At 39.9% G+C, this 22,534-nt stretch overlaps 1 protein-coding gene across 2 annotated transcripts; it reads left to right on the top strand.

Moving 5' to 3' along the window:
* The first annotated feature begins 427 nt into the window (after positions 1 to 427).
* Positions 428 to 22,398, top strand: LOC144052154 (tripartite motif-containing protein 3-like). Of its 2 annotated transcripts, none has more exons than XM_077566009.1 (13): positions 428 to 623; positions 10,096 to 10,258; positions 11,106 to 11,346; positions 12,298 to 12,449; positions 13,454 to 13,634; positions 14,475 to 15,204; positions 16,360 to 16,463; positions 16,633 to 16,800; positions 17,008 to 17,176; positions 17,820 to 17,879; positions 17,995 to 18,065; positions 18,132 to 18,272; positions 19,537 to 22,398. In XM_077566009.1, the coding sequence occupies exons 2-13, from the start codon at positions 10,113 to 10,115 to the stop codon at positions 19,687 to 19,689; spliced, it is 2,316 nt and encodes a 771-aa protein (XP_077422135.1). In that variant the 5' UTR covers positions 428 to 623; positions 10,096 to 10,112; the 3' UTR covers positions 19,690 to 22,398. The 2 variants fall into 2 exon arrangements, with proteins under 2 accessions (XP_077422135.1, XP_077422136.1); XM_077566010.1 differs by lacking the exon at positions 428 to 623 and adding an exon at positions 8,178 to 10,012.
* Positions 22,399 to 22,534: the final 136 nt, after the last annotated feature.

Here is a 22,534-nt window from a genome sequence, read left to right on the forward strand (position 1 = left end):
TGCCAGCTTGAAATATGCTTTATTATTTATGAAGGCCTCTAGTCTTGCTTTTTTTTTTTTTTTTTTTGATTCTTCACTTCCTCTGGTAAATCCACATCCTAAAATGTAATACGCATCATCCTTTGTCCTTTTAAGGTGACTGACTGGGTGGAATCTTAAGCAAACCGACCTCCCTTTTCCTCCCCCACCCTCCTTTTTTTTGTTGTCGTTGCATCACATGCACTCTTGCCGTCTGTTACTGAGATTGGACTCCTCCAGCCCCCCCCCCCCTTCCCCCCTTTCCACATGGCATTGGCTCATTTAGCTCCGCCCACGACATGCCTGACCAATGCAGCACAGACGCCACTCCCATCACCACCTCCTTCCTTCCTCTCCTTTCCCTTTAGCCTCTTTCTCGACCCCCCCTCCCCTTCCCCCTCCCCTTCCCTTCTCCCAGACAGACCCTGCCCTTTCCTTTGCTTTCTGTGGCTGCTCTGTACGCGTTCGGGACTTATCGGAGGAGACCGCGGAGTCGTACAATGGCCGGCTTTCTCTCAGCGTGCTCGCGATGCTGACGCCTGAGTCGCCCTCGTCCCTTCCTGCTCCTCCTTCTCCTTCTCCTTCTCCCGCTGCTGGGATTTCATGTGAGTACCCCCCAACATACATTGCAAAACAATCATGCCCCACGACACGCATGGCCTCCTTTTGTTGTTTGCTTGCCCCCGTTCTGCACTTCCACCCCCGATAACTGCGGATGAATAATGAATGCCTTTGAGATGCGAGTTGAAGCTTGATGGTCTTCTTTTCGTTCGGGAAACATACGATTTTTTTGAGGGTTGCAAACGTGGTGACAGGCCTCTTGTAGCAGGTGTGCCCCTTTGCTGCAGTGTGTCCGGTATGTGGGGTCCATGTGAGTCAGCTTGTTTGCTTATGTCACTGCTGTGCGTGTGCGTGCGCGTGTGTGTGTGCTATTGCACTGCAGCAACAGCCAGTAAATGTTCCCCGCCGATGATTTCTTATCGACCAGCAGGTCTTTGTGTTACGAGCAAGCCCTCAGGCAGGCGTCATCCGCGGCCGGTTGCTTGTCGACGCCCGAGGGCAGATCGTCGTCATCAGCAGCATCAGCAAGAGGTTCGCTGTCTTCGAGTCCATCCTTTGGGGGGCTGCGGAGGCGAGGGTGGCGAGGGTGGCTCTGCAGCAGGATGGCTTGTCGTGAGGCAGATGTTTGGCGGTCGCAATGGTGTCAGGGCACTTTCGGTTTTGTGCAATAACTCGTGGAAGTAGATGGAATGTGTGTGAAGAGCTTTTTTTTTTGCAAGCTGCGTCAGCCGTTTTAGTAGAGAGATAAACTGGTGAATGTCTCATCTTGGTTTGGTGTCCCAAAATAGAGCAACACTTCATCGGGATGTATGTTGTTGCGCTAGTGGTTTGCTCGTCTGCCTCACAGTTGTGAGGTTCTGGGTTGCTTGCTGTCTTTCTTCCCTGTTTCCAAAACATACGTATTAGGTTGAAGGTTTATCAAGCCTCCTGTCAGGTTGGTTTTATCAGGAACAGCAATAATGTTCCTCGGTCAATTTGACCCAAACTATATTTAATGATAAGAACACATCCCAATAAACATGAACAACTTTCGTTGCAAATATTTCAAATGAACCATTCTTTTTAAAAAAAAAAAACATGAAAACCTACTATTTGTAGTTCTTTAACTTTCAAATGGGTCAGTTTGACCTGGACTATGTTCAAATGTCCTAAAAGCACCCCGAAAATAAATTATAGCTCATGATGAACAGTTTTCAATGCAAATATGTCAAAGTGAACCATTTACATTGTCAGTTGATTAATAATAATACAAATAATAGTAATAATTTCATTGCAAAAACTACAAACTTCAAAATGGGTCAATTTGACTCAGGGTATATTTATAATCTTCTAAAAGCATTCCCATAAACATTTTCAATTGAATTGAAAATATGTTTAAATGGGCCATTTTAATTGAGAAGTTTTGTAGCAATTTTTTTTTTTTTTTTTTTTTACTAATTTGTAGTTTTTAAATGTTAAAATCATGGGTCAATTTGACCCAGGTATGTTCAAAAGCATCTCAATAAACATTTAACATTTGAAAATGGCGAACTTGGTGAACAATTTTAATTGTCTGCCAATAAGACGTTTAATTGCTATATATATATATATTAGGGGTGTGCCCAAAAATCGATTCTCATAAGAATCGCTATTCTCATTTAGTAGGATTAAATGTCCCAAAATCGATTTTATCTAAGTTATTTTATACTGTCTTGCCTTTTATTTGGAGCGCAGTTCATGTTGTACCCAATTTGGCCACTATGGGGCAGTGTGGTTCTAATACACTGTTAAGTTGTAGCCACATTAGAGAGAAGGAGGAGAAAGTCACAATCAAGTTATTCCAATAAAAGTTGTTTTTTTGCAGTGTGGAGCCGTTCTTTTGAGTGATAAAAGTGCCGCAAGTAGATTATTAATTAGCATTAGCGAGTCAGACTGGAGTAGAAAATTACGATTCCTTGAACATCTATATATTCAAGCAAAAATCATTGGCAATCAAATCATTTTGAATCAGAAATAACTAACAAACTAACCTAATCCACATTGTTTATAACTTATTATTAACGTTTTTCATCACACATAGGTCGAAATGAACCATTTCTTATAGTCTGTTGATTGTGAAGTTTCATAGCAAATATGTCAAAAGGAATCGTTATATTCTGTCAGTGTTCTTTCACTTGAAAGTGGGTCATTTGGAATTTGCATTATGTTCATTATTTAAGAATCTAAATTGTCCACACGTGAATGTGAGCATTCACGGTTGTTTGTTTGTGTCCTGTAATTGATTGGCGACCAGTCCAGGGTGTGTACCCCGCCTCTGGTTCAAAGTCAGCTGGGACATGCTCCATCTCACCCGCAACCCTCGTGGGGACAAGCGGTACGGCAAATGGATGAATGGAGGTTCTGATCTGAGCGGCTTCAAGTTGAGAGGTTCTTTGTTTCAATCCAAGGCAGCCCTCCGGTTGCTTGCATTGTTTTTCTGAAGATAGTACGGATTCCTCCCACATTCTCAAAACTGAATTTGAGAACACTCAAAAAAATTCTCCATAGTTATTGTGAATGATGATTTTTTTTTATTGCACAATACAACAATTGTATGAACATTTTGATTTCACGGATGCCTGTTGGGATCTGCTGCGGTTGTGATTGTGCCTTTTTTTGTCGTTATTGTGGTTGCATCAAATTGATTCTCCATTTTTGGCTCCTCTTCTGTAGCTGTATCAGAAACACGGCTGCCAGAACTAACATTCCTACTCAAGTGCCAAAACAAAACATGTGAAAGATGCAGCACATTTCTCCACGACTTCAAACGACACGTTTTAACGTGCTTCCTAATCATTGTGCCGTCAGGCTAATTTGTGCGAGTTGACAGGGTGATTTGACGCCGTCTGCCGCCTTTCTTTGTTGTCTCAGCGACGGTGTTAAAAGTGCTGACTCGTCATGTGTTGGTCAGGGTTAGACAAACGTGAACAAAGCCAGATGAAAAACGAGGCGCTCGCGCTTCTGGTCAGCAACTTTGTGACGCGAGTCATGTGACGGACTTTGTCCTCAATCCCTTAAGTTTGACAGAAGAGCAATAGTACTCCTTTGTGTATCTTTGTCACACTTGTGTGTTGTTTTAACCCTAAACATGACACAGCACATTTGCCTCAGTATCTCTGAGAAGGGAAGTGAAAAAGCTAAACTACTTCTATATGCTGTCAGAGCTAACATAAGATGCACACGTGACGGGAGAACGGCCCATCAAATTAAAGTATGTTATATCTATGTCTGTGCAATACTACCCCCTGGTGGCCAAGGTGCACACACTCGCATAACTGTTACATGTTTGACATTCAATTGAAATAAAACTGTATGTTTTTATGAAGTGCAATACTGTGGCGTGCTGCTGGAGTGCTCTTAAAAAAAATACAAATAAACACCGTACAACCATTTTTGTTGGTGTTTTTTGGCATGCTGGAACGGATTACTGGCATTTCCATTCAGTTGAATGAGGAAAACTGACTTGAGTCGTGAGTGGATGTACTGTACGTTATCACTCTCCCGAAGCATCGTGCTAATCCTAAAATGCAGCCAAAAGCTCAGCAAGGCTAGGAAAGTAGTAATAAATGATGTCATGGCATTGACTGAAAAGCCCGTAGTCAGCATCCAGCCGGACGACCCCGATGTGACCTTTCATGCTGCTCAGGCGCTCGTATTAGCGTGATGCTATCTGGGGATCGCTTTGATAAGATGTGGTGTATTTTTTAGCATTAACATTAGCAATTAGCATTTTTTTTTTTGTCCACTGCCTATAATTCAGAATGAAAACTGATCCTTGTTGATATGTGAAAAACAAGTTGTAAGCATCACCTCAACTGCTTGTAGGTGTGGAAATTCCGTCGGAAATGTGGAGGTGATGTGGCAAAGTGTAGCCGGAGCTTGTTGTTGGGAGGAGCAAAGCATTCTGGGATGAGTCATGACTGGATGACCACATCAAGTGTGTGTGTTGATCCCAAAACACACACATGGATTTTCTTGGCAGGTTTCAGGCTCGTTTGGTGGTTCGGCCTTGTTGCTCATTTCTGGTTCATTACTGCAAGTATGACGGAAATCATTTTTTAAATGATGCAAAGGCTTCTATGGTGGTACAAATGTCACAGTCTCTATTTTTTTTTTGTACAATATGCTAATTAATTAAATAATGATGAAATAGGAATACTGAAACTGTAATAAGATAACTGTTATGTTACAGAACTCACCAGAAAAAGAAAAAAAAATACAATACATTTTTATTTACATTGTGAATGTGTTTCAACACCAAAAATTACAATCATCAAATATATTGAAAACTTGTTCTAGTAATGGAATGAAAAATAAAAACATTTAGTTTGACTGTATATCAAATTTTGGGGCCGATCACAATGTTATTCTTCGCGTAATGTAATCGTATACCGTTATTGCATTAAAAATAATATTCAGTATAAAACCTACCAATTGAAGATGGCTTCAAAAACTTTGTAAAACGTGTGATCTGGTGCTTCACATTTTTTGTACCATTTTCTACGGAAATGAGAGATTCGTGTAAGTAGACGTAAAAGCTGCCGTCTATATTTAAACGCAATGTCCTGAAGAGACACGACAGATACACACAATCAGCCTTTCTTCATCCGACAAGCGTACGTGACGACACTGAACGTTTTTTTTTTTTTCTTCTGAGCCGCAGATGAAAGAAACAAGCGGCCGAGAACAACAAAACAAAATTCTTGGGCTGACCCTTTCAATTGTGGAAAAACATCCTGCAATGCGCCATAACTGTATAAGTTGGCAACTGATGTTGACCCACCTGGCTTGAAACCCTAATCCTGGTTTGAAGCTGTAATTTGAAACCCAAATTTGAAACTGCAATTTTGGCTTCAAACTAAAATGACAAATCTCTTAATTTGAATCTCTAACCTAGCCATGACTTCAAACGCACATTTGAAACTTTAGCCCTGGCCTCGAGCCTTGAAAGCCAAAAAACAAACTTGAAACCCTAACTTGAAACCCTAACTTGAAACCCTAACTTGAAACCCTAACTTGAAATCAGAACTCAGACTTCAGACCCAGACCTCAAACCTTAATTGGAAAACCTAACCTGGACTTGAAACCTTAATTTGAAAACCTACCTCTGGCTTGAAACCTGAATTTAAAATGCTAACACCGGCTTCATAGCTTAATTTGGGTTTCAAACCCTGACTTGAAACACCAACACAAATTTCAAATGCTAAGACTCTAATTTGAAACCTTAACTTAGTCATTGAACCTTAATTTGAAACTCTGGTAAAAACACTGACCCAGGCTTCATATGTTAATTTTAAACTTCCAACCTTGATGCCTTAATCTTGGCCTCTAACCCAGACTTGTGACCCTAACCTAGACTTTAGACCCTAATTTGGTAAATGCTAAATTGGCTGCTTTTAATATATTGCTTTATCTACACCATATGTTGCCCAAAGCACTTTACAAAGCCTCAATTTGTAACCTAACCCAGACTTCAAACCCTTAATTTCACAAGTGGACTTAAAACACTCATTTGAAACCCTGACCCGGGCACGAACCTTGGCAACAACAAGCTAGTCACCCATGCAGTAGCTGTCATCCAAAGTAGGATGACTTACGCACGGCCGAGTGTTTGCGTCGTACGACGAGGCACTTAAAGGCCTTAACGTGCTTGCAGACGTTCGCTTAAGAAGCCCGGCGACGAGATTAGCTCATTAAAGCCTTCTCGATGGAAGAGGATGAATGGAGAGGCTGGAGTGCGGAGGGAGCGGTCGCCGATGGTCGTCTGTCGCTTGTAAATCGCTTCTCGTAATGCTGGCGGATCAGGTCGAGGTGCGGCACGTGTTGGCGTCGTCTCGGCGGGTTGCTTTAATTTACATGGCAGACGGGGTGACGTCACACCCCTCCTCCCCCCCCATGCAGGGTTAAGCACTATAAGGTGAGAGTGTCGACTGCATGAGCTCATGTGATGCATTAGTGCACAAACGGGAATAAAAATGGAAATAATAAATGATCAAGATAGCCAATAAAATTGGTATCAGGCCAAAACCGGTCTTATTTCGTCAGAACAATCTTGATCAAGTATAGTAAGTCCTCCTGTTCAGTAGATGGCGCTACAATGCGGCGGTTTTACACATCGGCGGGTCAAACTTAGCTGAATTCACATTAATTTCAAACCCTAACTGAGTACTGAAAACATGGCTTCAAGCGTAAAATCCCTGCCACAGTTTGGCTTTAGCCGCTAGCTAGCTAGCTAACTCCCTAGCAGGTAAACGAGCACAATATGAGCTAGCTAGGGAGCTAGTTAGCTAGCACCTGGGGCTAAAGCCAAACTCTGGACCTGGATTTGCCACCTCTGAACTTTGAACACCTCACTACTATTTGAAGCATTAACCCTCGCTTGAAACCCTCATTTGGAACCAGATTGCAGGCTTGAAAACCTAAATTGAAACGCTGGCTCTGCTGATTTCCCCCCCCCACTCATTTTTAACCTCTTCAAACCCTAATTTGAAATTGTAGCCCTTTTTGAAACCATAACAAAGGCTTGAAACCATGATTTGAAATCTTAGCTTAGTTGAGCTTAGTTCAAACACTCATTTTCAACTCTAACTTGGGCTTTATGCACTAACCTAGGTCGGGGTTTCAAAGGCCTCAATAACCCAGAATTGATTCCCAAATTTGCAAGCCTATCCCAATTGATTAAAACCCTAACCCATGCTTGAACCTCCAAATATAAAACCACTGACTTAGCATTAGCTTGTTCAGGTATAGCTAATGAAGATCGCCACTATTGAAGAGTATGTGCTATTCATTTACAACAGGGCTGTTAAACTCTTTTTTTGTTGCAAGTCACATCGTAATGAATTTTTTTTTCCGTGGAGGGCCGTTGGGACTGTGAACCCAAATAAATGTATTATCAGCACATGTTACTACATCTCCAGGAAAAAAAAAATGCTTGCAATACATCAACGTTATTGAAAGGGAATGACAATTTGCAATTTTCATATTTTAGCAAGAACAATGAAGTCGACATGATTTGCCTTTGCGAACTGCATAAAATGATGTGGCGGTCCTAATCGGGTCCCCAGACCTTGAGTTTGTCACCTGCAATTCACAACATTAAACACGCGCAGCAATTTTTGTACATTGGGGAGCTCAAAAGACCCTTTAAGTGTCTCGCTGCATGCATGACAGCTCGCCGTGTGCTATTTTTAACATTTCAACACACAGATGACCTCTCACAGTTGAGCCCCCCCCCCCCCCATTATTATTATTTTTTTAACGCCCACATCACATCTCATGCAGAACGACGGCATCCTTTAAAGGCATCTGACTGAATCCAAAGAATATTCAAAGCGGATGATGACTGCAAAACTGAGAGGGAATTTGTTGAAGAAAGATTCGCTCGAGTGGGAGGAACCGAGTCCAGCCGGCTGTTGAGATAGAGGAAGGAGGGGGGGGGGCGAGAGAGGGGCGGGGGCGGGGGCGGGGGTGGTCGAGCTTCATGACGTCACGTCACTGCTGTAAATCAGAGTTCATGTGAATGGAACGTGGTGGTGGAGGAAGGAGGAGGGAAGGGGGGGGGGGTGGTGTAGAATGAAGCCAGGCGGAAAAATATGCAGGAGGTCCGACGAGTGCGTCGAGAGAAGAACGAAAGGAACGAAAGGAGACGAGGAGTTGTTGAGCCGAGCTGGAATGTTGTTTGTGCTCGTTTCTGCAGAGGGGGCCAGCTGCATGCAGCAACTCAGATAGACAGACGGACGGACGGGCGGACGGGCGGGCAAGGCAGGCAGGTGGCGCTGTCTTGAGCTCAGCCAGCTGGCCATCAAGGAGAAGGAAGTCTCGCAGGAATTGTGGGAGGGGCTTCGTCAAACCACATTTCAAAGACGGACAGACTTTCACAATCAGCTGTGGTCAGGAGTGCAGAACGGGGGTCCGAAGCCCACACGTTTGTTTTTTATTGACTGCTGTTAGGTTAGGTTTGAACTTACTAAACAAATGTTCGGGTGTCAAGACAAGGTTGGAGCTTGAAATGAGGGTTTCACACGAGAGTGAGGGCGTCAACAGAAAGTAAAGGTTTTAAATTGGTGTTTCAAACCTGATTTAGGTTTTGAAATTTGGGGCGATGTTTTAAGCAATGGGTTAAATGTTCGTATTAGGGTTTTAAGTTGAATTGGTTGAATTATTGTTGAATATGCGGCACAATTTTGAGTCAGGCATGACAGTAGCAACACGCTAGCAGCCGACTGGATGATTTGTTTGCGTTTCAAAATTTGTGCTGTTTTTGTTTATTTGTGTTGCTGACGGTGGTGCGTGCGGTCTTGGTGTCAGCTTTTGTTTTCATGTGCTGTTGACTATCAACAGATGTGCGCCACGCCATCGGTACATAATCTCCACTTGACCCACTGACACACAACATGGCGTCCACAAATGCATCAGTTACATTTAAAAAAAAATACTTATGTTAAGTGAAGTCGAGAGTCTTTCCTTTTAAAAAATAAAATAAAATTAATTTTGTTAAGTCAAAAAGGTAGTGTATATATTTTATTTAAAAAAAAAAGTATTTTAACTTACATGAACTATTCTTGAATGCAACTGTTGAAAACTGGGTGTTATTTTTATGCAGGGTTGTTGGCATCTGCTGGATGTAACTCATGAAGGAACTTGGAAGCCATTGTAGTTACTTTTAAAATCAATTAGTAGAGTAGCTGGGTTGCTTTTAAAATCAAATATTGAGAGAAGTAACAGTTATTTAATGAAAGTAAGTAACTGTTAAGTTATGAAATCGAAAATCAAGTCACAGTTACTTTAAAAATCAAGTAATCGGGAAAGTAATGGAATTACTTTAAAAATTAAGTAATCAGTAAATTGTCATTTACTTTTAAAATTAAGTCATTGGCAAAGTAGTGAAGTTACTTTTAAAATCACGTAATCGGTCAAGTAATGAGGTTACTTTTAAAATCCAATAATCAGGAAAGTAATGACGTTAAAATCAAGTAATCAGCAAAGTAATGAAGTTACTTTTAAATGAAGTAATTAGGAAAGTAAGGAAGTTACTTTTACAATCAAGTAATCGGTAATGAAATCACTTGAAATTAGCCACAAGCACAGGGTTACAAGCGATCAACAAACTAACTTCCTTCCTTTTTCAAGGTAACCGTGACAACACTGCCACTATTCTTTTCCACACAGCTGGATTTCCATTTCCATGAAAGCCGATTTAGTCGTTGCCTGTAGGCTTCCATCACAAGTGTGCATATTACTTGCAAAGCACTAACTTGTTAAAGATGTCGTACTAATGAAGCCAAACAGCCCGTGGCTACGTGGGCGACACAATGGTGGAAGAAGCCGAAGAAGAAGCGACCCATCTTCTAGCCAGCTCATACTTGAGCGAGGCTTTCAAAAGGCTTCCAGCGCGGTGACTCATTTCCTCCGCGTGAGCCGCCAACGCCCTCGCATCGCCGCGCTTCCTCCCGCCGGGCCCCGCTGACCGTTGTCATGCCGTTGCCGTCCGCGCAGGTTCCCCGTTGGCCTGAATGTCCGTGTCCATGGCCAAGCGCGAGAGCGGCGGCGCCAGCCCGGTGGTGAGGCAGATCGACAAGCAGTTCCTGGTGTGCAGCATCTGCCTGGACCGGTACCACAACCCCAAAGTGCTGCCCTGCCTGCACACCTTCTGTGAGAGGTACGCGCCACGAGTCTGTCGACCGTGAGTGGACAACACAACACATTCATTATTTTGTCACTTTTGCTTTGTTGCTTTGTCAAATTAAAATTTGCATTCTTTCAGGTATGTTTCCATTCATTGTTAAACTCATTCATTGGCAACCATTTTAGAGCATTTTCCCAAGAAAAACAGGATATTGCGTCCAATGATACACCAAATCTACCAAATGAAGGAAAAGACTCTCTTCCTTCACCAAAAAAAAAAAGTTTGATTCTGCCTTCATCCATTATTTACGATGGCCTATTAGAGCCACGTATAAATATTTAGCACTTAGCACTTTGAGATTTCTTTTAAAATGTAAAGTGTATTACAAATTAAATTTATTATTATTAAAACAAAAAATTCAGAGGGGGGTAATAGTCCAAGAAAAATAACTCGCAAATTTGCCACTTAATGAAGTGGCTAATTTGCGAGAAAAAAACTCCTGAAATTTACGACAAATGCACGTAGCGTAGCTATTAGTGATGGGATGATCCACTTCTGTCACGATCCAATCCGGATCCCGATACCTTGGTGGCGATCCGATACATATTGCGATACTTTTTTAAAGTTTTATTTTTGGCCATTTTGGGGGCGGGGTTGGGGGGGGCTACTGAAATATTAAAGTTATTTAATCCTGCCAGGATGGCCCATTTTTTACTCAACTTCTAATACACCGTCGAAATTATTTTAGAATCATCAGTAGAAATAAAATTAGGTTGCACAAAATGTAGCTGTTTCTAACAGTGGACTCACAAAGTGGGGCTTTGGTGCCATCTACTGGTGGTTGTGCATCAGTAAAGTTGTTTTGCGTGTTCCCCTGCAGATGCCTGCAGAACTACATCCCTCCTCAGTCCCTGACGCTGTCGTGTCCGGTGTGCCGGCAGACGTCCATCCTGCCCGAGAAGGGCGTGGCCGCCCTTCAGAACAACTTTTTCATTACCAACCTGATGGAGGTTTTGCAGCGAGACCCCGAGTGCAGCCGACCCGAGGCCTGCAACGTCCTCGAGTCGGCCAGCGCCGCCACCGCCTGCCAGCCGCTTTCCTGCCCCAACCACGAGGGCAAGGTGAGCACACGCTGAAAAAATAAATTTAAAAAAAATTTCACACCAAGTACCACATCAAAAAAATGCCTGCAGTCATCCTCTCGGGTCAATTTGACCCAGGTGTTTATTAATAACAATAATTAATTTAAAAAAAACATCCCAATAAATGTATTAACCACTTTTATTGCCAGTATTTGAAATGAACCATTTTTAACAAGTTTCATCATGACATACTACTACTTGTAGTTTGAAATGGGTCATTTTGACCCGGGCTATGTTTAATGTTCCAAAAGTGCCCTGATCATGAATTTTAGCACTAGATTAACAGTTTTCAATGCAAATGTCAAAATGAATCAATTTAATTGTCTGTTGATGAAAAGTTGCGAAAAACGACTAATTTAACCTTAAACATTAAAATGGGTCAATTTGACCCGGGCTATGTTTAATGTTCCAAAAGCATTCTGATAAACAGTAGTAACCGTTTAAATTGCACAAATGTTAAACTGAACCATTTCTTAGTCAACTGATGTGAAGTTTCATAGCTAAAAAATATTTGTTGGGTCAATTTGACCCGGTATATGCGCCATGTTCAAACATGTCAAATTGAACCATTTTTCAAAATTGTCTGATGATGATGCCAAATTTGATAGCGAAAAGCTAACATTTGTTTTTTTTTTTAAGTGGGTCATTTTGACCCACAGCATAACAGGAGTGTTAAATCCAGTGCAGGACAGGCTCACAGTCTACATGGTGGAAACATAACGGACTCTCTGCCGTCCATGACATGAAAATACAAAAGCTGTAATAATTTAGTTGAAAAGTTGAATACAAATGATATGGAAATGTTTAAAAGTAAACCATTTTCCCCCAAAACATTGAACAACTGCAGTTTCAAGTAGCACTAGTGGTGTTGAACCAACTACTACGAAAAGCCTAACGAGAGGTGCTCCTGCTCCATTGCACCGCCGGCAGGTGATGGAGTTCTACTGCGAGTCGTGTGAGACGGCCATGTGCCTGGAGTGCACCGAAGGCGAGCACAGGGAACATGTGACGGTGCCTCTGAGGGACGTTCTCGAACAACACAAGTCGGCGCTCAAGAACCAGCTGGACACCGTACGCAACAGGTCAGCAAAGTCATTTCAAATTGGCCTTTTCACATTGATTTGACTTCTACGTGATTTTTTTTCAAGTTGTGTTTCGATGGAAAATTACATTGATTTTAAATTAAGTCCTCCTCGGCAGTAGTTGGCGCTATACTGCGGCAGTTTGACACGTCAGCGACTCATCATTTGCATCACAAAGAAAGGTTTTGTAGAAACCCGGCCACAGTTCAGTTTTAACCCCCAGCTGCTAGCGAGCTAGCTAGCTCCATTGGTGCTCGTTTACCTGCTAGGCAGCTAGCTAGTAAGCTAATATTAGGGGCTAAAGCCTAAAGTAGAAACCTTGCCACAGTTTGGCTTTAGCCCCAGGTGCTAGCTAGCTAGCTAGCTCCATTGCTGCTTGTTTACCTGCTAGGGAGCTAGCTAGCTTGGCCTTAGCACCTTTAGCACCTAATGCTTGCTAAAGCCAAACCGTGGCAGGGACCTGGATTTGCCACCTCTGTATTTCGGCAAAGGAGAAGTGCTCCCTAACATAGATTTAGATACATTTTTGAACAATATTTGAAAGAAATATAATGATAGAATCATGGAAAATAAAATAAATTATACATACATGCATTCATTCTAGATTTGTCCTTTGTTTGTTTTGAATGGATTCTTTTTTTTAATGCTATTAATTCTAATAATGACAATATTTGTCATTTTATTACTACAAAATAAAATTCCTAAAATCATTAATTACAAATTAAAAGACCAAACATTTAAAATGTAAAATAATTTCTCCATAAAAAAATAAAAAATAATAAAATATAAAACAACAATAGATATTATTATGATTATTAATAATAATATCATGCTTTTTTTTTTCTCCATTTTTCTAATTATTTGAAAAGGCATCGAGAAGTCATTTATTGTATTATTGTAATGTCTCATTTGCTTTTATTGTCATATTTGTTATACTGTTATCGTTATCGTTTCCTACATTGCGGTACTACAGCAATGGCGAATGTGGTTTGTTTGCGTCGCAGACTTCCTCAGCTGACGGCGGCCATCGAGCTGGTGAACGAGATCTCCAAGCAGCTGACGGAGCGCAAGCAGGGCGCCGTGACGGAGATCAACGCCACCTTTGACGAGCTGGAGAAAGCCTTGCGCCAGCGCAAGAGCGCCCTCATCGCCGAGGTGGACAACATCTGCAGCACCAAGCAGAAGGTCACGCATGCTCTGCTTCCCGCCTGGGAGCTTTTCACATGATAGACAAACAGTGTGCATATCTTGTTGCTGGTCATCAGTAATCAGTAGACTAGCAGTTACTTTTAAAACAAAGTAATCATTATATAAATTTGTTTTAAAATCAAGTTATCTGTCATTCAAGTTACTTTTAAAATCAAGTAATCTGTAAATTAAGTTACTTTTAAAACCAAGTACTTTGTAAAGCAACAAAGTTAATTTAAAATCAAGTACTCTGTAAATTAAGTTACTTTTAAAAGTATCTAACCAAAATAGTAGCTACATTTTAAAATCGAGTAATCTGTAAATTAATAGTTACTTTTAAAACCAAATAATCAATGAAGTAACTAAGCTAGTTTTAAAATCAAGTAATCATTAAAGTAATAGTCACTTAAAAAATTAAAATTAAGTAATTGGTAGATTAACAGTTACTTTTAAAACTAAGTAATCTATTCTATAAAGTTCTTAAATTACTTTTAAAACCAAGCAATCATTAAAGTAACAGTTAATTTAAAATAATCTGTAAATTAAGTTACGTTTAAAACCAAGTAATCAATAGAGTGGCTAAATAAGTTTTTAAATCAATTAATCCTTAAAGTGACAGTTACTTTTAAAATCAAGCAATCTGTAAATGAAGTTACTTTTAAAACCAAGTAACTAACTGTTTTGATTTTAACAGACGGAAGTCATTCTTGACAATTAATGAGTTAAGGTTGCTCAAAAGGTTCTCAATAGGGTTGAGATCAAGGGAAGATGGTCGCCACCCCCTGACTTGTTCCCCCCCGCCCCCTCCCTGACGTCTCCTGCGTGTCTTGCCTTCAGGTGCTCCAAGCCCAGCTGACGTCGTTGCTGCAGGGCAAAGAGAACATCCAGAGCAGCTGCGACTTCACCGAGCAGGCCCTGAGCCACGGCAGCGCTACCGAAGTGCTCCTGGTCCAGAAGCAGATGGGCGAGCGGGTCAGCGCCCTGGCCCGGCACACCTTCCCCGAGTACCCGCACGAAAACGGCCACCTGGAGTGCCAGGTGGAGACGGACGGCCTGCGGCGCTCCATCCAGAACTTGGGCGTCCTCATCACCACCGGCGCCGTGGGCCACACCAGCGTGGCCACCGGCGAGGGCCTGCGCCACGCGCTGGTGGGCCAGCACACCACCGTCACCGTCACCACTAAGGACAAAGACGGCGAGCTGGTCAAGACGGGCAACGCCGCCCTGACGGCGCGGATCGTGTCGCCGGAGGGGGTCGTGGCCGAGGCCGAGGTGGCCGACAACAAGAACGGCACCTACGAGGTGGGCTACACGGCCCGCGCCGAGGGCGAGTTCGCCTTCTCGCTGCTGCTGTACGAGCAGCCCGTCCGAGGAAGCCCCTTCCGCCTGCGCGCCGTCAAGCCCTCCGACGTGCTGCAGTCGCCCGACGACGTCAAGAGGCGGGTCAAGTCGCCCAGCGGCGGGGGCGGCCACGTGCGCCAGAAGGCCGTCAGGAGGCCCTCCAGTATGTACAGCACCACCAAGAAGAAGGAAAACCCCATCGAGGACGAGCTCATCTACAGAGTCGGTGAGGCCGACAAGTCAGCAATGATTGGGAACATTAATTAGGGTAGACGCCGATTATCGGTGCCGATATTTGGGCATTTTGACGAATATCGCTATCGGCCTTTTTTCAAAATCTGACGGACGATGAAAAGAAAATCTAAAACCATTTTCATCTTAGGGAACAATTGATTTAAATTTTCAGTTTTCTTCTTAAGAGATTCTGATGACCCTGGGAACCTTCTGAACTTTTTTTTTGTTTAATATTTAATTTTTTTAAATTTAATTTAAAAAGTTTAAGATTTTAGGATTTTTAAAATTTGGAATAAACAGAGCTATGGTATTTACTTGTTTAAGTTCCCATGTAACTTTTTAAGACATACTGATAACCTTGGGAGCTCCCTGAACATTTTTGGGGGGGAAATTTAAAATTAAGATAAATTATTTTTTTTAAACAACATAGTCTGAAAATGTTTTCAATAAGCATTAATCTTTTAAGACATGACAACAGTCATTTCTATTTATACAATTTTTGACGCCAATAGCCCCCCCCCTTTTTTTATTTTTTTTATTTTATCTATTTTTAACTGTAAATGAATATCGGTTGTCAGCCTCCTTGACTATACAATAACACAATTTAGCAATAACAAATGTGATTAAAAAAAAATGCATTTGTGTGGACTGGTGAGTAGATTTACAGTGGAAAAAAATGGCTTGGAGTCCGCGAGTTTCTTCATGCACCAATTGCTCTAAATTTGAAAAGAAAAATGTGCGGCCAACATGAAACACTAATGCCAACTAGTGGTACAAAACTTCATGAATTACTTACTATAAAATTACTGTGTCAATGAACTTAAAGATAGAACCACATTTTGTATTTGGTAACCATATTTGTCCACTTTTCTTGTGCAAATATTTGAAAAACCAAATAATTCGGATATTTTAAAAATAATTACCGTAAATACAGTAAGCCAACGTATACTATGCGAGATCCGTCAACAAATTTTGTCTGAATGGCGCAGAGAAGAATGTTTCTTCGTTTGAGTGGGATGCTGTGGACGTCCCTTACATTTTTGTCAATTTTTTTTGGTAGTGATTTTCATAACAATTATAATGAATAACAATAATACGTGTTGGTGCCAATTGATGTTTTTTTTTCTTCTTTTTTTTCGTTTACCAGGAACGAGAGGACGTGACAAAGGAGAATTCACAAACCTTCAAGGCATCTCCACCTCCAGCAACGGTCGCATTGTGGTGGCCGACAGCAACAACCAGTGCATTCAGGTCTCGCACACGCACACAAAGAAGCACAACAACATGATTGGTGACAAATACTTTTAACATACAAAAAAACCAACAAATACACACAACCAGGCACATAAACAAATTCCAAAAACACAAAGCCACACGTCAGGAAAACATGTGAGTTGTGACCCGGTTGTTCCCGATTCAGGTGTTCTCCAACGACGGCCAGTTCAAGATGAGGTTTGGGGTCAGAGGTCGCTCCCCGGGGCAGCTGCAGCGCCCCACGGGGGTGACGGTGGACATGAACGGCGACATCATCGTGGCCGACTACGACAACAGATGGATTAGCATCTTCTCCTCGGACGGAAAGTTCAAGGTAATCCAAGACGCTCAACCCATAACATGGAGAAACTAAATAAACAAAGGAATACATAGAAACCCTTCCAGAAAAGTTTGTAATTCCTTGTAGATGCCACAAGATGGCCCCAAAGCAAACATTTAATTTTTAGAAGTTTTTTTTCCCCACGCAATGTTTTTATGTATATATCATCGTAACTTGATGACCAAAACGTTTCCATGTCAGAACAAAATCGGAGCGGGTCGTCTGATGGGTCCAAAAGGTGTGGCCGTGGACAAGAACGGCCACATCATCACCGTGGACAACAAGGCCTGCTGCGTCTTCATTTTCCAGGCCAACGGAAAGCTGGTCACCAAGTTTGGAGCCAAGGGAACGTCTGACAGACATTTTGCAGGTAGGGTTAGCATTATTGTTAGCATTGTTGTGTATATTACTGAGACAAACGTCTTCATGTCACCAGAGTAAACGTTTTTGGGGAAAATTCAGGTCCAGAAAGTAAAAACCATGCCAGACTTTGGCTTTAGCCCCTAGTTCTAGCTAGCTAGCTGCTCCCATGGTGCTTATTTACCTGCTAGGGAGCTAGCTAGCTAGCATCAATGGGCTTTTACTTTCTGGGGGCAGTAGAATTTACATTCCTTCCCTACGGGCTAACCTTAAACCCTAAAACTAATCCTATAAATCTAACCCTAATCCTAACAGAGTCGATGGCAAGGTTTCATTTCAGAGGTGGCAAATCCAGGTCCAAAAAGTAAAAAACATGCCACAGTTTGGCTTTAGCCCCAGGTGCTAGCTAGCAAGGTCTCTAGCTAGCTAGCACCTAGGGCTCATTTACCTCCCAGGGAGCTAGGCTAGCTAGCTAGCACCAATGGCTAAAGCCACTGGACCCGGATTTGCCACCTCTGAAAGATGACAGAGTTGTCTAATCAAAAGTTGTCTCTTTTTCTAGCTCACTAGCTAACGAACGATCTTGCTAGCTAGTAAGCTAGCTATCTGTCAAGAATTTTTGCTAACATGCATCATGTTTTCTTTCCTTGTAGACAAAAGTGGTGCAAATGTTGCACTGGAACAGAAGTTGAGTAAATCAAACCCAGTGTTCAGTAAGTACATTCACTTCGCATCCTCATTTATTTAACTTTTTTGTTGTTGTTGTCTTTTGTCATCAACACAATAAGAGTTCATCCATTGTCTATTTCCTTGTTGCGTTTGCCGTAGGTCCTCATTTTGTGGCGGTCAATAACAAGAATGAAATTGTTGTGACGGACTTTCACAACCATTCTGTGAAGGTAAATGTATTTATTTTGAGTTCAACGCGTGCGTGGTCTTTGCTCACACCGTTTGTTCCTCTTCAGGTGTACAACGCGGACGGCGAGTTCCTGTTCAAGTTCGGCTCGCACGGCGAAGGCAACGGTCAGTTCAACGCTCCCACCGGCGTGGCCGTCGACTCCAATGGGAACATCATCGTCGCCGACTGGGGCAACAGTCGCATCCAGGTTGGACAAAAATACATCCATAAATATAAAAAACACTGATAGACAGTACAGCTAGTCCTCTAGTTATCAACATCCGATTTACGAATTTTCTCAGATACAAACAAAAGCCGAGTGATATCTATAAAAGCTGTCTTTTGCGTGCAAGTTAAAATGTAAGTGCGCGCGAACTCAATTGAATCTGACTCGGCGATCGCCATCTTGACTCTAATCACATTCATGTGTACTTCAGGGACAATCGAAAAACATAGTTTCTACATCCGATACGTAATGCATTCCGCTTTAGCCTCACATGAACTCAACTCTCCTCCACCATCTATGTACAGTAAGCATATTTATTTTGTTTTTATTGCATTGTACTTTGTAAAAAAATTAATGTACTGTAAGGAAAAGTGGTTCAGATAATGGATGATGTAATTTAATGTATGTTTTTTAGTTTAATTTATGTACTGTATAGAAAGTATATATAAGGTATTTAGTTTAATTTGTTTTCGTTTAAAAAATATGTTAAACATATTTTTATTATTTTATTTAAAAAAAAATGTTTTTGATAACATTTAATTTTGAAACGAAATTTAATGGGATTCGATTTACAAACAACCTCTCTGAACCCATTGCGTTCGTAAATTGAGGACTACCTGTATATTACTAACTACCGGGAATAAAACAATATCATGCATCTGTTCTTTCTCTTTCACCAAAAAATAGCTAATATTACATCATCTTACTGCTACTTACATTAGCAGTAGTGGAAGAAGTACTAATGTTCTTTCTTCGTTTTTGACTGGATTATACTGCCTCCCAGTGGCCAAGATGGTCACACCAGGAGTGGATTGTAGTATTAAATCTTTTTTTTTTTTACATTCTATTGAATTGCAATATTTTGGGAAATATATAAAATTATTATATAGGGGGAAAAAAACTGTACTGAAATAAAATTAATTAATTAATTTCCCATATATATATATATATATATATTTAATTTAATTAATTTAAATTTTTTTATTTATTTATTTATTATTATTATTATTATTAATTTATTTATTTATTTATTTTTTTCAATTTTAATTTTGTTTTTTATTTTTTTTACCCACCTCTGAAAAATGTAATACAAATTTATTGAACTTATAATTTGAACACACTGTAAGTGTGCTAAACAAATACTTTACTGGAAGCAAAAAAAAAACAACTTTCCCTCTTACAACCACCGCTTGTCTTTCTTATTGAATTGATTTTTGAACACGCATTTTGTCATCCTCCAACTCAGGTGTTCGACAGCTCGGGCTCCTTCCTGTCGTACATCAACACGACGGCGGACCCCCTGTACGGCCCGCAAGGCCTGGCCCTCACCTCGGACGGCCACGTGGCGGTGGCCGACTCGGGCAACCACTGCTTCAAGGTCTACCGCTACCTGCAGTAACGCGCCAACGCCACTAGTCCACACAGGGTGCAATAAAACCTTCGCTCTCACACATCAGCCATGACGCTCACAGTGTGTACTCCAAATGTTTTTTGTTTGTTTTGTTTTTCCCCTCAAGTTTGGAGACGTAGCTTCCGCAAAGAAGCATGCAGAGGTCTAAAAGTATGTGTGTGTGTGTGTGTGTGTGTGTGTGTGTGTGTGTGTGTGTGTGTGTGTGTGTACACTACACAGATAGTTTGATTCAAGTATTAAATGAGCCATATCTTTGTCCAAATGCATGCAATTTGATTACATCTATTAGCAAACATCGCAGTGCATCATTGCTTCTGTTACATACCAACTAGTATTGGGGTCACACTCAAAAGAAATGAAATAGTCAGCAAAATAATGAGGAAAAAGTCATGCAGTTACAAGAAAACAAGTCAAAATGTGGCAAGAAAGTGGAGTCATTCTATGAAGATCATGTTCAATTTTACAAGATATTAGTAATTAAATTAAATAAAAATATTTACTGAAGTAAAAATCTGTTTAAAAAAATGTAAATTAATTTGTAATATTGTTACAAAAAGTTTTTTTTTTTTTTTTTTGCAATTGTTTCCCATAATGAAATTCTGGATTTTACTTGAATAAATAAATATATTATGAGAAAAAAAAAAAAAAACGGGTGATAATTTTGAGAGGGGGGGGGATTAATATTCTGTAAACAAATTTGTCATATTAAATGGAAAATATTTAACGGTCACAAAAATAGAAATTGTTGTTTTAAAAAAACAACTTTTTTTGGTGTAATTTTCCTCACTGTAAAAAATGTGAAAAGGTTTTTACCCAAATGAAGACTGAAATGGAAGCGATAATTCATGTGACAATAGATTGAAATCACAATCTGAACAAAATAGTACTCATAATAGTGTGAAAATACATTTGTAAAATGATGACTTTTCTTGAAAATAAATTTGTCAATTTTTTTATTTATTTTTTTTTTAAATTACAAATAATTTCTTGTCAGTTTCTATTTCGTGCAATGACAATAAAGATTGGAATTCCTAAATTTTGTCTTGGAAAATACGTTTTTTTTTTGTAATATTACAAAAATTATTGTTATATAAAAATGTGAAATTCCAATTCTTTCTTGTAAACAAACTACCCATTTTCTTTTGTAAAATTATGCGTTGCATCCCTTTCAAAACATAAAAAATATATTAAGTGTAAAATGTTGACATTTTTTCTTGTTATTGTAAAATGATGACTTTTATCTCTAGTTTGCAATACTACGACTTTATGCTGACAAAAGCCCAAATTTTATCTAAATAAAGGTCAAACTATTTGGACATTGTTGAAATTCTTGAGATTGTTCCGATTGTTTTTTTCTTTTCAGTGTGCCTCTAAATCATCCTTTGTAGCTTTTTTTCATCATTTTTTTTTTCTCACTGCTTAGCGTGTAACAAAGCAAGCGTGGAAAAACGACACACGCATCGATTTGCTGTATGTACTTAATGTATATAGCTGACTCAATGTATATTATTGTGCATATTAGACGGTGACGACGACAAGGACGCGGCGCTGAAGGCAGCTGTTTTCAAACGTGCTCTTTTCAAAACTTGCTTGACGTAGATCAACCAGAAGAATATTTATTGCAATTAAAGCAGCACAATAATGTTTCTTTGTTTGAACATTTTTCGTTTTATAGAATTTTAAAACATGAGGACAAACGGGAATGGAAAGCTAATTTATTTGATTTTATACACTAGCTCTGCTTTTACACTTTTTTTTTTTTTTAAATGAATGTGCTTTTCCCCCCTCTTACATTGAATTGTTTTTTATATTATTGATAAGTTTGTGCTCATGTGAAAAATGGTCTGCAAGTGACTTATCTAGTTCTTTATTTAATGAATACACAACAAACAAACAAATACATTCATTTGACAATTTAATTGATGAATTCATTGACAATTTACTGCATTCATTCTCTCAGTAAAAATATTTCAATTTAAATGAAATAAGTACATTACCATAACTTAATTTTCCTAAGATGTTCCATGAATGAAATAAATATGATCTGGGAAAATAATGGTGTATTTAAATTCTTAATGAACACATAAACACAACCGTTTCAAGTGATATTTTATGTCATTTAATTTATTTGTTTCAATAAAAATTTGCTTTTTAAAGAAATAATTTAATTGACTTCATTTAAAAAGAAAAGTCCAAAATACACATTTAAACACACACATGCAAAAAATATCTAAGCATATATGTTAATATTTGAAATTTAATTTAAGAAAATTTTTTTCCCGTTCAGGATAAATGCCAGGCTACCAATAAATTCTCAATTAGAAAAAAAAAGGAAAGTATTTTTCATTGAGGTGCTTGTTAGAAAAGAACACACATCTCAGGAAACACAAGATAGACATCAAGTGGCAAATTAATTGTTATAATTCTGAAGGAACTTTTAAAAGCGTAAATTGAAAGTATTTTTTTTTTTCAGCTTGAGTGGACGTGCCATCTTCGTTGTGCCTCTTAGCTTTGGCTCCCTCTGCTGGTTATTGTGTTTCATTTACTTTGAAAAATGCTCATTATTTGCAGCTGTGATCTAAATATGAACCATTTCATCATTGTGATATATGTGTCACACACGCACCACTACGACGATATATTATGATTATTTTTGAAGAAATATGCACTGGTAATAAAAGCACATAGTTACCTGAACACCATTTGTGCGTGTCATTTTTCTTTTTTACATTCACTGTTATTTTAACATTGGACATCTGAAAGCGACTAAATTCAATCACAAATCAATCAAAAGTGACGTGAAAAAGATCAATGTAATCGTTTCACGCCTTCG

This window comes from Vanacampus margaritifer, chromosome 5 (genome assembly GCF_051991255.1).
Source record: "Vanacampus margaritifer isolate UIUO_Vmar chromosome 5, RoL_Vmar_1.0, whole genome shotgun sequence".
NCBI classification, from domain to species: domain Eukaryota; kingdom Metazoa; phylum Chordata; class Actinopteri; order Syngnathiformes; family Syngnathidae; genus Vanacampus; species Vanacampus margaritifer.

Coding starts and splice junctions, on each gene's coding strand:
- LOC144052154 (XM_077566009.1), top strand. CDS start 10,113: ATGTCCGTGTCCATGGCCAAGCGCGAGAGCGGCGGCGCCAGCCCGGTG. Junction 15,205..16,359: donor CGAGCTCATCTACAGAGTCG/GTGAGGCCGACA, acceptor TTCGTTTACCAG/GAACGAGAGGACGTGACAAA. Junction 18,066..18,131: donor TTCACAACCATTCTGTGAAG/GTAAATGTATTT, acceptor GTTCCTCTTCAG/GTGTACAACGCGGACGGCGA.